Source organism: Heteronotia binoei, chromosome 4, assembly GCF_032191835.1.
Source record: "Heteronotia binoei isolate CCM8104 ecotype False Entrance Well chromosome 4, APGP_CSIRO_Hbin_v1, whole genome shotgun sequence".
Classification (NCBI taxonomy): Eukaryota; Metazoa; Chordata; class Lepidosauria; order Squamata; family Gekkonidae; genus Heteronotia; species Heteronotia binoei.
In genome coordinates this window covers 30,726,029-30,738,267 of record NC_083226.1, presented here as the reverse complement: position 1 = coordinate 30,738,267, position 12,239 = coordinate 30,726,029, and the positions used below count along the sequence as shown (strand labels likewise).

The 12,239-nt window shown below is 44.9% G+C and overlaps 1 protein-coding gene across 1 annotated transcript; it reads left to right on the top strand.

Annotated features, from left to right (window-relative positions):
* The first annotated feature begins 1,173 nt into the window (after positions 1–1,173).
* TMEM271 (transmembrane protein 271) lies at positions 1,174–5,188 on the top strand. Its single transcript, XM_060237061.1, has one exon. The coding sequence runs from the start codon at positions 1,391–1,393 to the stop codon at positions 2,519–2,521; it is 1,131 nt and encodes a 376-aa protein (XP_060093044.1). The 5' UTR covers positions 1,174–1,390; the 3' UTR covers positions 2,522–5,188.
* The last annotated feature ends 7,051 nt before the right edge of the window (positions 5,189–12,239 follow it).

Sequence of the window (12,239 nt, the reverse complement as noted above, 5' to 3'; positions counted from 1 at the left end):
ACTCTAATCTGAATAAATCAGTGGAAGCGCTTGTGAGGGGAGGCAGTCAGTCAACCCTTCCTCCATAGTATTTTTCAAAAAGGAAAGCGCAAGGAACCCTCCCCCGACAGCCTGAGCGACGTGTTGATCTTCTTGGCGATGCTTTCCAGTCACTTTTCCTTTTGCATTCTCTCTTCACCCTCAAGCTTCCCTCAGGTCTGATCTAGTTCCAGATGCCTAAATTATCCCCTCTCTCCCTTATAAAACATCTTCCCTCCCGCATGTTGATTCGGTGCTAAAAATGACAACAGCCTGTATCAAAATAACTTGTTACAACGCATTCAAAGTGGGCGGGAAGGGGTAGAGGAGGACATGAGGGAGGGAGGGAGGAGAGAGCTTCCCTCTTTTTTTCCGCCGGTACGAGAACAGCGACCAGAAGGCAACAGCATTCATCCCACAGCCTGGCAAGCAGGGCAAATGCATCGCCGAGGATGCTCAGAAGAAGAACGGATAACATTAGTGATTGGGAGGGGTGGGAGGGCCCCTTTTACTAAGAAATAATAGCCAACCCTAACTCTCGTCATCTTCCCGGGGTTGCATTTTGAGGGAGCTCGAGCCGAGACCCTTTATTATTTCCCTGGGATAACTTTGGCGCCTCCTTTTGGGCGCTGAGCTCTCGGCTAGCTGGTGAATGTGAAGTTCAGGGGGAAACCAAAAGAGGGAGGCGGGAGAGAAAACAGACGTCCCGCCTCCCATCAGGGGTAGCGATGTTTCTTTTTCGCCCGCTCTCGACTACTTTGACGGCTCCCTCTCCCCACCCCCCTCCCCGGCGCGCCACACGCTCCCTTCAGAGGGATGGACCTTCCCGGTTGGGGCGCAGTGGTGTGGAGGGGGGTGGGGGGTGGGCCGGCTCAGTTGCGCCGCTTCTGCCGCTGCCGCCCGGCAGTGGCGCCACGCGAGTTGTTGCCCCGCTCCCCGCCTGAACTTGCTGCCATCAATAATTCATTGGCTCCCAGCAGCTGCGGCGGCGGCGGCGAAGCGCGGGAGAGCCCGGCAGTAGCAGCTTCGCGGCGAGAGAGGGAGGCAGGCGGGAAGGAGGAGGAGGAGGGCGCCAGAAAGCGTGCGCGCGAGCCAGCCGGGCTGCCTGCAGAGGAGAGGCGTCGGCGGCCGCGGCAAAGAGAGCGCCCTCGGTGAACTCCCCCTTTTCCCGCCCGCCGCCGCCACCATTATGTCCCCGCAGAGCGCGGCGGCCACCGCCTCCTCGGCAAAGGCCGCCGGCGCCGCGGAGGACACGGGAGGATGAGGACAGGAGGAAGGCGAAGAAGGAGGAGGAGGAGGCGCAGGCGGTGGGAGGCGGAGGCGAGGCCGGGCGGAGGAGGAGGAGGCGGCGGCGGCGGAGGAGACGCGGAGGATGAAGTGGAGTGTCCGGGGAGCCTGCGCCGCGCTCTCCAGCTGCCTCCTGCTCGCCTGCGCGCTGAGCGCCGCCGCCGTGGGCCTCAAGTGCTTCTCGCTGGGCTCGGAACTGAAAGGGGAGCCCTTCCGCCTCGGCACCGCCGCCGGCGCCTTCTACTCGGGACTGCTCTTGGCCGCCGGCCTCTCGCTCCTCGGCTCCGCGCTCTTTTGCTGCCGCCAGCCGGACGAGGCGGCGGGCGGCGAGGGCGCAGCGTCCCAGGCGGGGGGCAGCGAAATCGCGGCGGTGCCCGTGGTCAGCGGGGACGCTACTCCTCCTCCGCCGCCGCCGCCTCAGCCCCAGCAGCTGCCGCACCTCCCCAAGGCGCCCCCGGGCGGGCGGCAGAACTTCCTGCTGCTGGGCGTGCTGGTCTTCATGCTGGGCGTCCTGAGCGCCTTCGCCGGGGCGGTGATCGACGGCGACACGGTGTCGCTGGTGGAGAAGAAGTACTCGCACTACTGCCTCCTGCAGGGCGCCGGAGCGGTGGCTGCCCGGGCGCGGCCGGCTGGGGGCCCCGACGGGCCGGCGGGCTCGCTGCGCTGCCAGAAGCTGCGGGACTACCAGCGCGGCTTGGTCATCTCCACCATCTTCAACGCCCTCGAATGCCTCTTGGGCCTCCTCAACTTGCTGCTGGTCAAGAACTACAAGGCGGCCCAGCAGCGCGGCCTGCGCAGACGGCGCCGCCGCAGGCACCAGCACCACCTGGGCGGGGGGCGGCGGCGGAGGTGCCGGGGGCCCGGCGGCGGCTCGGGGGGAGGAGGCGGCGGCGGTGGCGGCTCGGGGGTGGGCGGCCGGCGGCCTCAGCGCCCGAGCCAAGGCTCCATCTTTTCCAGCGAGGACCCCGACCTCTCCCCGGGGGGCGAGTGCGCCTTCCAGGCCGTCTCCTACATCAACGTCGGCGTCTTCCACGTCTTCGACGAGGCCGGCGTGGAGGTGAACTGCGGGGGCCACCCTTCCGTCGAGCTGCCGGGCTATTCGCCCATGGACCCCGAGCTCCACGTCTCCTACCCCTATTGCTACCCGCTGCCCCACGAGCAGCCGCCTGCCTACGAGGAGATCTACCCGCGGGAGATCTGTGCCAACCGCCTCTGAGGGCGGCCCAGGCCCCCTGCGGGACCCGCGCTCACAGTCGGCCGCCCAGCCTGAAAGGGACGGCAGCGCTGCTTGCGCAAAGGGGGCCGGGCGCTCACGCTCCACGGGCAGGAGGACCAGTTGCACAAGGTGAGGCCAACACCGCAGGCAGCAGCCGGGACTGCTGCCGCCGCTGCTCCTTTGCAAACGAGGTAGACGTAAGTGAGGTCCCTAGAATGAGACCGAGCCGGCAGTCGACTGGATCCCTTGGCAAGTCGCAACCTAGGTCGAAACGCCTTTGGCTTGGTTTCTCTGAGGATCAGGCGCACTTTCTGTTAATCACTTCTTCAGTGGAGAAATCTTGAACAGAGTTTGCGAAAGTTGCCAATGCATTGCCACCTGTTGGGGGGTTGATCTTGTCAAGGTTTCTCTTTCCCGCTTCTTGGTTCAAAAAAAAAATATCTATAGTTACCTGCTAGAGGTTTTAAGCAAATTGCAATTCCTCTGGTGTTCCTTAAAGATGGCTGGGGCTTCCCAGGAATAATACTTTTAAAGTATCTTTTAATTTTATCTTGATGATCTGGTGGAATCTTGCAGCTGTCTCTTCTATATTGGTTGAATGGTGAACGTTTCAGCATTGGTTCCCACAATCATATTAGGTGGCTTGGAATTTTTCAAAAAATTTTAATTGGCCTGGCTTTTCCCTCCCTTCAAATGAATCTTCATGATACCCTCAGCTTTTTAAGAGTGCAAAATTGTATCATTAGACAACTGGCCAGAACAGCAGCATCCACAAGATGTAAGAAAAGCAGCTGTATGTCTCAAAGCAGATAAATTTCTAAACTGTGAAGAGATTTGAGAGCCGTTTTGAACAAAGCCTCTTATGTTTACAGTATTCCTGGAAGATTTTATGTTAACCTTTAAAATTTAGTGAAAGTTTAAAACCATTGTTGGTCTTGTAAGATGCACATTATAAACCTGCACTTTCAAACAGAGAACAAAAGAAAACAGCAACATTTTTGTACACTAATGTGCCTGCTTTTGTTGATAATTTCTTACTGTAAAAGCTTTCAAAAAAGTCTATAGTGAAAATGTTTGGTAAAGTCATTGCAACTTAAAATTAACAACTATCAGTTCCTTTACTAAAACAGAAGTGTGATACAGAATTCAAGGAAAGTCCAAATGTCTCATACATTCCTTTTTTTGTAAACAGGTTCTGTGCAAAGCAGGACTTATATTTATTTTTATTTCATTAAAAAAACAGTTCAATCCTATTTTGTACAAGTACAGCCAGTTACTCTTGTAAGTAGTTTAATTTTAGTGTTACCAATTACTCAAATCTGAAAAGCTTGAATATTAAGGTTTTATTTAAATACAAATATATAGATATATAGATATGCTTTAAGTAGCCTTAATTGATGGTCTCAACTTTCAGTGGAGTTGCTAAACTCCTTCATAGCGTTTCAGTATCTACTGGAACTGCCAAAACTCAACAAGTGATGGTAGGAAAGGATACTGCACAATATGACTTGTAGCATAGTGACTAAACTCTTTTCAACTGGACATTTTAAAAGTTTCACCATAATGCCCTAATTTACTTGTGCTGGAGAATTTCAGCATATCAGATTGCCCAGAAAAGGAATTGCTTTGGACTACTGGCCTAAAAAAGGGAAAGTTTAATTCAGAATGTACACAAGGATGAAAGCCACACTTCAATCCGCATTAATTTGCTGCTTCTTATAATTATTGAAACAGAAGTTCCATTCAGAAGCCAGTACCTTCCTTAAGCTCCTAAAAGCAAGGAACCTGTCTTTAGCTTGTATTACTTTGTAAAACACCAAGTATGCCAAATGGCACTATATAAATAATTAACAGTAATAATTCATCTTGAAGTCTGCTGCGGAATTCAAGCGTTATCAACAGAGACAGCATTAAAGGAAAATTGCTGTTTTCTCTTTTTATTTTTGCAAGGTACAGAAGGTTTTTCTTTTAAGTAAGAAGCTGAACCAAGTAAATTTGCAGCCTTAGATTAAAAAGAAAGAAAGAAAACCATCCCCAACAGCGGTGAAAGCCTCTCTGCACTATTTTGTTATCTGAAATTGTTTTGAATTGCACACTTTGTATAGCCTACAATGCATAATGCCTTAGAACATTTAAAAACAGATTTAAAATTATATCTTTTAAAAAGTCAGCATTAACAGACTTCTTTTTAGATAACTGGATAAGCAACTAATCCAGTTTGCAAAGTTAGCTTCAGAATTTCGGAAGGCTAGCACTACAGTTATCATGATTATTCATTTTAGGGTGAAAAAAAATTCCCTCTCTGAGACCAAGCACAATGCTTATTGAATACATAAAAGACCTTGTTTAACAGGTATGGGCCTTTTTTCATTTCTCCCTAAAGAGGTATGGATTTCACCTCCAAGGATCCTCAGCTTCAGTCCTTGGGCCTAATCTACATGGCACTTTCACAGGCACAAGCGTCTAGAAAATGAATGGGAATTATTGGAGGGCGGAGGGAAAGATGGCTATATGTTTTGCTTTCCATCTTCCATTCACTTTATTGGAATTACCAAAACTGAAGAGCCTGCTGAAATGCATTCCTTTATCTACACTGCTTATTTGGACAGTACTTCGGATGTGTATATGGCCCAGGATTTTTATAAAATAAACTGGTGCATAAAGTAAGGTTTGAAATCCATATTTAAGTATCTGAATAAAACAATTCTATTTCTTATTAGAGGCTTAAATTATATACTGTTTCCTGAAAGGATGGAGATCCACACAACCTATCCAGCTTATTTTTGTAGAATGGGTCTAGCAACTCTGGTTATTTCATGGTTTAAAAGAAGTCTTTTGTAGACTGGTGCTCTTGAGATTGCAAATGGGGTCATATTTTGGAATGCCCGCCATGTTAAAACATGCACATAACACAGTTATATTCTATTTCAATATTACCATAGGGACCAACAAAAGTTTCAGGGTTTTGAGTTTCAACTTTTGAAACTCAAGGGTCCCTTCATCAGACACAAATAGTCTAATGAAGGGACTTTTGACTCTTGTAAACATATACCCCAAAAACTCTTCTTTGTCTCTAAAGTGCTATTGGACTCAAATCTAACTTTTACTAAAGACAAACATGGCTGCCTGCAGAAACACATAACAATCACACACATGCACACTTGCCTGCACTTAAAAACTTAATGGAGGAGGAAGACTGGACCTTTCTCCCAACATGCTTAATTGTATGCAGGGATTTATTAAAAACTGGGAACTCTCAAACCTATATTTCTCCTCACCTTCAGTCTGTAGCAGTGCTGCCTAGAAACAGTTTTACTTCAGCATGAGGTGTTTGTCTACCCCAGGCCTAAACTGAGTGTGTTTAAAATGTGACATGGTTCTTAAATGGATAGAGAACACAAAGGTAGGAAAATGTTGATTAGAAATCATTCATCACATATAACAAGCTACTTGTGTCCAGCGTGCTATCCAGCACAAAAGTGGTGTAAAAAATTTATCACAAACTTCTTGATGGTCCTAGTTAGTTCAGCTCTTCAGTGTGCTGAAACTCAGGCATAGGGGCACTCCAGTGGTTTGTGAGTCTTGGCTTAATCCATTTCATTGGTGGAAATCCTACTTGCAGTGTTGATTGTGAAAGCAAAAGCCTAAAAATCAGAGAAGCCTTGAATGAACAACATGCCATCAAGTCACATTTGACTTCATGGCAGTCCCATCTGTGGGGTGTTTCAGGCAAGATAGGAAAGGTGGTTAGCCATTGCTTTTCTCTGCATAGCAACTCATCGATTTCCTTAGTGGTCAGGGCTGGCCCTGCCACTAAGCAAACTAGGTGATTGCTTAGGGTGCCAGCCTTCTGGTGGTGTCCCCATGTGACTCAGTGATGTTATCAGTGCGGGGGGGGGGCACCAGAAGTTAGCCTTGCTTAGGGTGTCAGACAGTCTATGGCCAGCCCTGTTGGTGGTCTCCCATCGAAGTACTAACCATGGCTTAGGTTCCCAACTCCAATAAGCATGGGACAGATGGACTATTTCCCCCCTAGCTTCCAAACCACACATACCAAAAAACAGCATGTAAATGGGAAGGAAAGCCTAAACTCCCTTTTCCTGATCTGCTAGTTTTGTAGTAGATGGTTTTTGTTTGTATGGAAGAACTTCAATAGTACAAGCATACCTGTAGTGTGTAATGGTACAATCCAGGCATAGTCTTACCATCTTACGTTTGTAAAAACTAGACATGTCTCATAGTGAGATTGACTGAAAGGTCCATGGACTCACTCTCCCTGAAGGAGAGCAACCTAAATGACTGAAGTGTGTATTTAAGGGACATCTATTCTAATTTGAAGCCCTTGGAAAGAATGCTCCAGATTAAATTTTACAGAACTTTAGAAATGGAAGCCAGTGTTCTGGTCCTCTTTGGTACCCACTAAAATCTATTTGGCAGAGGACAGTTTTTAACAGTTGAAGATTATACAATGGGAACATGGTTGCCCATGGCACATGTATTCCCTACTCTGGGACTGCAAGATGTCCCTGCTTGAGTACATGATATACTGTGATAACCTACAAAACTTGTTTTTCCAGATACAATAATGGGACAATGCACACATGCATACCAGTGCCACTCTCATACCACCTTCCAACCCTCTGAAGAAACAAAACAACTTACATATTTCTGTTTGTTATTTTTAGTAGCTTTGATACAACATCACAAGCACAATGTTTCCATACCCCCATAATGGAAGAAGAGCTATTTTACTGCAGGGTGGGAAAAGTAAATTCACTAGGCATAGCTACGGTACTGATGGAGTTTTGTTTTGGTGCCCTTAGAATGTTGAGTACCCAGGAGGGGAATACCCAAGAAGTAGGGAAGTGGAGGAAGTGAAGTTAGTACATGACAGGGAGAAATTTCAGAAAAGAGTATGTTTACATACGGATTCATGCCAGGACCCTGCTGCTCTGCAGCAGGTGTCTCTCAAAATGAGAACTGTAAAGACTTAAGGAAATCACAAGTTCATTAATTCTACCTCCGCAACAGTTTTGTTAAATCTTGATTGGGCCATGTAGAAGGTTGTAGACTTGTTTCCCCTAATGTCCACACCAAGAGATATTGGTGTCTATCTATGATCCTTTTCAGTTGCTGTGTTTTGGGGGGGGGGGGGACTGTGGCAGCAGAGATCTATTCTCTGATGTTGCGAAAAGATTGTCAAGGGGAAGAGGGGGGATTAGTCTTGGCATTTCTTGTTTTCTTATAGTCTTGGGTCTTCATTATTTTTTTTAAAAAAAAATATTTCCCCATGTTTGGGTCAAGGACTCTGTCAAGCTATGGCAAGCTTGTGACCTCAGCTTGGTAGGTTATAAATTGTACAGACTTATTCCACTATAATTATATTGGGGGGTGGGGGGGGGGGCTAAAGGAATATGCTTTTGTATTCAGGGAGGTTCCGTGCAACTTTGGGTACAATTGTGCTTGGCGTCTCCTTTTAACTGCATTTTGGCCTTATTTAGGAAACAAAATGTAGAATTTTAAACTGCACTAATTACAAATGTATTCTAAGCAGAATTCCAGCCTTTTAAGCCAGTTGACTGTAATGGATTTAAAAGGGTGTAACTCTGCTGAAGATGGCACCGTTGGACTCCTGTCACTCTCAGTAAAAAAAAAAAAAATCACAGGGCATAATCTGTTAAGTACTCATAGAGACTAAGTACTCTGTGGGGAGGTGAAGAGGAACAGCTCAAGAATTTTACCATAAAGAATCTCTGGTGCTAATGCACAGTTTCCCTTCATTTTAATGTAGCTTGCACCGGAGAATTTCTTGGTGAATTTTGATTATTCTTTGCTTCCTAAACAGAGCAAGTTAAGAACATAAGAGAAGCCATGTTGGATCAGGCCAATGGCCCATCCAGTCCAACACTCTGTATAACAGAAAATACTCAAAATTCTCTCAGGTATAGAGGTTTCCTCTTCTCTTCTGTTATAGAATGTGTCCTCTGTGCAACGTGGTTTTCAGTGCATTGGCTCATTCATGGAACAGAGGGCCATTTCTGCACAGGTGTTGAAGCGACTGAACTGGGCAATAAAACAAACATTGCCACCATAAGTGCAGTCCTAAACAGAGTTATGCCTTTCTAAGTTCACTGAAGCTGATGAACTTGGAACAGTGTAACTATGCTTAGGACTGCACTGTAAGTCCCGTTGAAAACAGTGGAATGGGACTTGGTCATTACCAACTTACGCCCTATTAATTTCAGTGGAACTATTGTGTTTAACTTTAGACAGCACGGACCCTTTGGTTTCTGCAAACCCAGGTACCATAAGAATATAAAAGTCTAATGTTGAATTAAACCATTTATTCCAACAGTGTGTCTCCACTTAGATGTCTCTGGGAGTTCCCACCACCAAAGCAAGATAAAGATAGCTCCTTCCGCCTTACTGCTTGTATTACATTTGTATTGTGTGCTGCATTATGACAGTGCATTAAAATAATGCTTCAGACATGAAAACTGCTGTGCAACTTTCCCAAATGTGTGCAAGTTCTTGGACTCAGAGGCAGAAGCCAAATGTCCATTGCAACAAAGCTAAGCCTAAGCATTTTTAAAGTATCATTGATTTGAATGGGAGAGCTCAGCACATGCTTATTTGGAAATCAGTGGGACTTGAGTCCTGAATTGTTGAGCTGGAGTTCTGCAGTATCATTTATTTAAATACCAAGACAAAGGCAGTTAGCCAAATCTGTAGTAGTAGCAAAAATTTGATATGCAGGATATGCGTGTGTGGGTGTGTTTTAAATAAGGCCATATATAATCAAAGGGAAGATTGCCTTTAAAAAAAAAGTTTTGGTACAGTGCAAATACTTTTTGTAAGGTGGCAATTTTGGAGATCATAGATTATTTTAGAACACTGGTTATGCCAAAGATCAAGGGGCGGAGAAGGGGGACATCAAAGAAGCTACCTGTTACTGACAAATAGTATAGTTTTGATGCTGAACTTAGATTGTTACCATTCATAGCACTCTTTTCTCTTACCACTGTTTGTTTTTAAGTGTTTTTTTTAAAGGATTCATTATTAAATCCAGCATTTCTGCTACTCTTTGCTTTGGGCTTTCATGAATACTTCAGGAGCTTATTTTTAGTCATGGCGGGATGTCTAAAAAAATAATCCAGTCCTGTTGCCACTAAAGTTGTTAGGACTGTGCTACATACTAGATCAATAAAATGGAAGGGATAGTAGCAAGTATATGCAGTCATACATGGTAAACTATGATCCTGGGCCCAACAAGGCAGATTCAGGGACATAGCTGCTGCTGTTTAATGGTTTGCATCTGGTGAGACATGCAAGGATGCACATCAGCATTGGGAACTGTCAGTCATGCACATCAGTTTCAGGGCTGCTGATTTTCTGGCATAACAGACTGGATTCTAACTCAAATAATAATGTCATTCTGAGCAGAATAAAACCTATCTAAATCCATTGAAGTCTATAGAGTCAGAAGGGTGCAGCTTTGTTTAGGATTGCACCACAAGAGTCTTGCAGCCATTTAAAGAGGTAACAAATGCATTCCAGTGGGCTTTCTTGCAAGGAAGGATCTTTTTTCCTCAGATGCATAAAGCAATGAGAATTAACAGCTTGGATCCAGCCAAATACTGAGACTGATGAAGGGATTTCCAACAGAAAAGTGTAACTTTCTTGCCTCCTACTGTGGTCCAAAATGCCCCCAGTTCTGTTGTTGGTGAATGGGGACCTCCAAGAACAGAACAAGGGGGAAACTGGCTGTCTGCAATGGGTGCAGGGGGGGGGGGAGTCAGCAAAAATTGACACACACCCCTCCATCTGTGGAAATGTTAGGCAGGATCCAACCTATCAGATATGCTAAGTGAAGGTCCACCATTTAGTAAAAGTTATTGTTCAAGTGCTGACAATCCAAAATTTTGCAAATGTCTAAGAACCTAGTGATTCATTGATGAAATGCTGATAATCACCTTAATGCAATTGACAGCATTCACTGGTTTGTAACATTTCTATGCTGCCTTTCTGTTCAAAAAGGATCCCCAAGGGGGCAAACATCAGAACATTTTAAAAATGTTTTTGATGTTCAAAATATTAGGAAATATATATTCTTCTAATAATTAGGCTTTTCCCAGTGACAAAATGAATGCATTGGTCTTTAAGGTATCACAGAACTCCATAGTTTTCTACCAGCAGAACATCATGGTTAACCTCAGTTTAATTCAGTAAGAGTTTTATCAACAAATGTATATTTATTTGAACACATCTTAAAAGAAGAAGTGTTTTTCCAAAGATTGTATACAATTTAGAAATGAGGAAATCAGGCAAATTGTATAGACCATGTTTTCTTTACAAAAGAAGTACACAGAATGCTTCCGGTCAGTAATGTTTTACAGTGAAACTTAAATATATGTAATTAGTTCTCCGTGAAAAAGTTTAGGAATACAAAGAAAGAAGGCCCTCAAATACCATTAAAGCCATTAGCCATTTTAGCAGCAGTTGAAAGCTGCCACTATTCATTAAGCAATAATGATTAAGACCGTATGTGAAAACCTTGCCATGATTCCTTTGAAAGCAGGCCAGTGCTAGAACTCTTGCTAGAGAAAAGGATAAAACATTATTGTGTGGTGGGGACAGAGGCTGTATTAAATCAAGAACATTGAACCTAGGAATGCTTTCTCAGAAGTCAGTCCTTATTATTGTCAATGGGACTTATTTCCAAGTAAATAGGTTTGAGATTGTAGCCTTAATGTGCTTTTTTCAGGGCTGACTCACATAATTGTGTTTATTGAGAGATGGTAACTGCAGCTCATGTGATTGACTGTGTGAAGCCACTGATCAGCTATCAGAGGTTTTTTTATCGCATTGATAGACTAGCAGTGAACTTATGTGGAAGGCCTCCCCACCATTATCAAAGGGCTTTCAAAATAGCTGCCTTGTACTGAATTGGACCATTAGTCCATCAAGGCGAGTATTGCCTGCTCAGATTGGCAGTAGCTTTCCAGGACAGAGGTCTTTTGCATCACCACTACCAAGTTCTTTTAATTGGAGATGCCAGAGGTTGAACCTGGGACCACTGAGCCACAGTCCCTCTCCTAGATTTTAAGTTTACTCTATTCAGAGGCTTTATTAAAGAGCTTGCAATTATTGCACCTGTCAGATGATTACATTTATTATTAAAAAAATTTATAGCTCATCTTTCCATGTGGCTCAAGGCAGCTTACAAGTCAAAAGTAAAACATAATTTTAAACCAACAAAATAAAACCCCAGATTTCCACCCCACCCCCCCTCCCAGAGATGCCTGCAGTTTATACCCCATTAAAAGTGCTGGCCAATAACATGGTGTTGTGGCACCTAGTGAAATCATTAAAGAAGTTTCTTTACTTACAGATGTATATCCCACCCTTTCTGCAAATGCTATCCAGGCAGCTTGCAATAAAAAACCATTTAGAATAACAATTTGATTCAGTTGTATCCACATGATTTTGCAGAGATATAAATAGTATTTTAAAGGGAAGAACATGGTTTCTTTTCACATGGTGCCTATGGTGCTTTTTTTTTTCTTTAAAAAGTGTCAATAGGGTTCATTTAGTAGAAAAAGAGGTGCTGGAGCTCATTAGCCAGGACCAAATCTACATGTTTTTTGTGGGGGGGGGGCAACATTAAAAAATGATGGCCCCTTATGGGCCATTCTATCTTAAGGTCCCATAGAATATA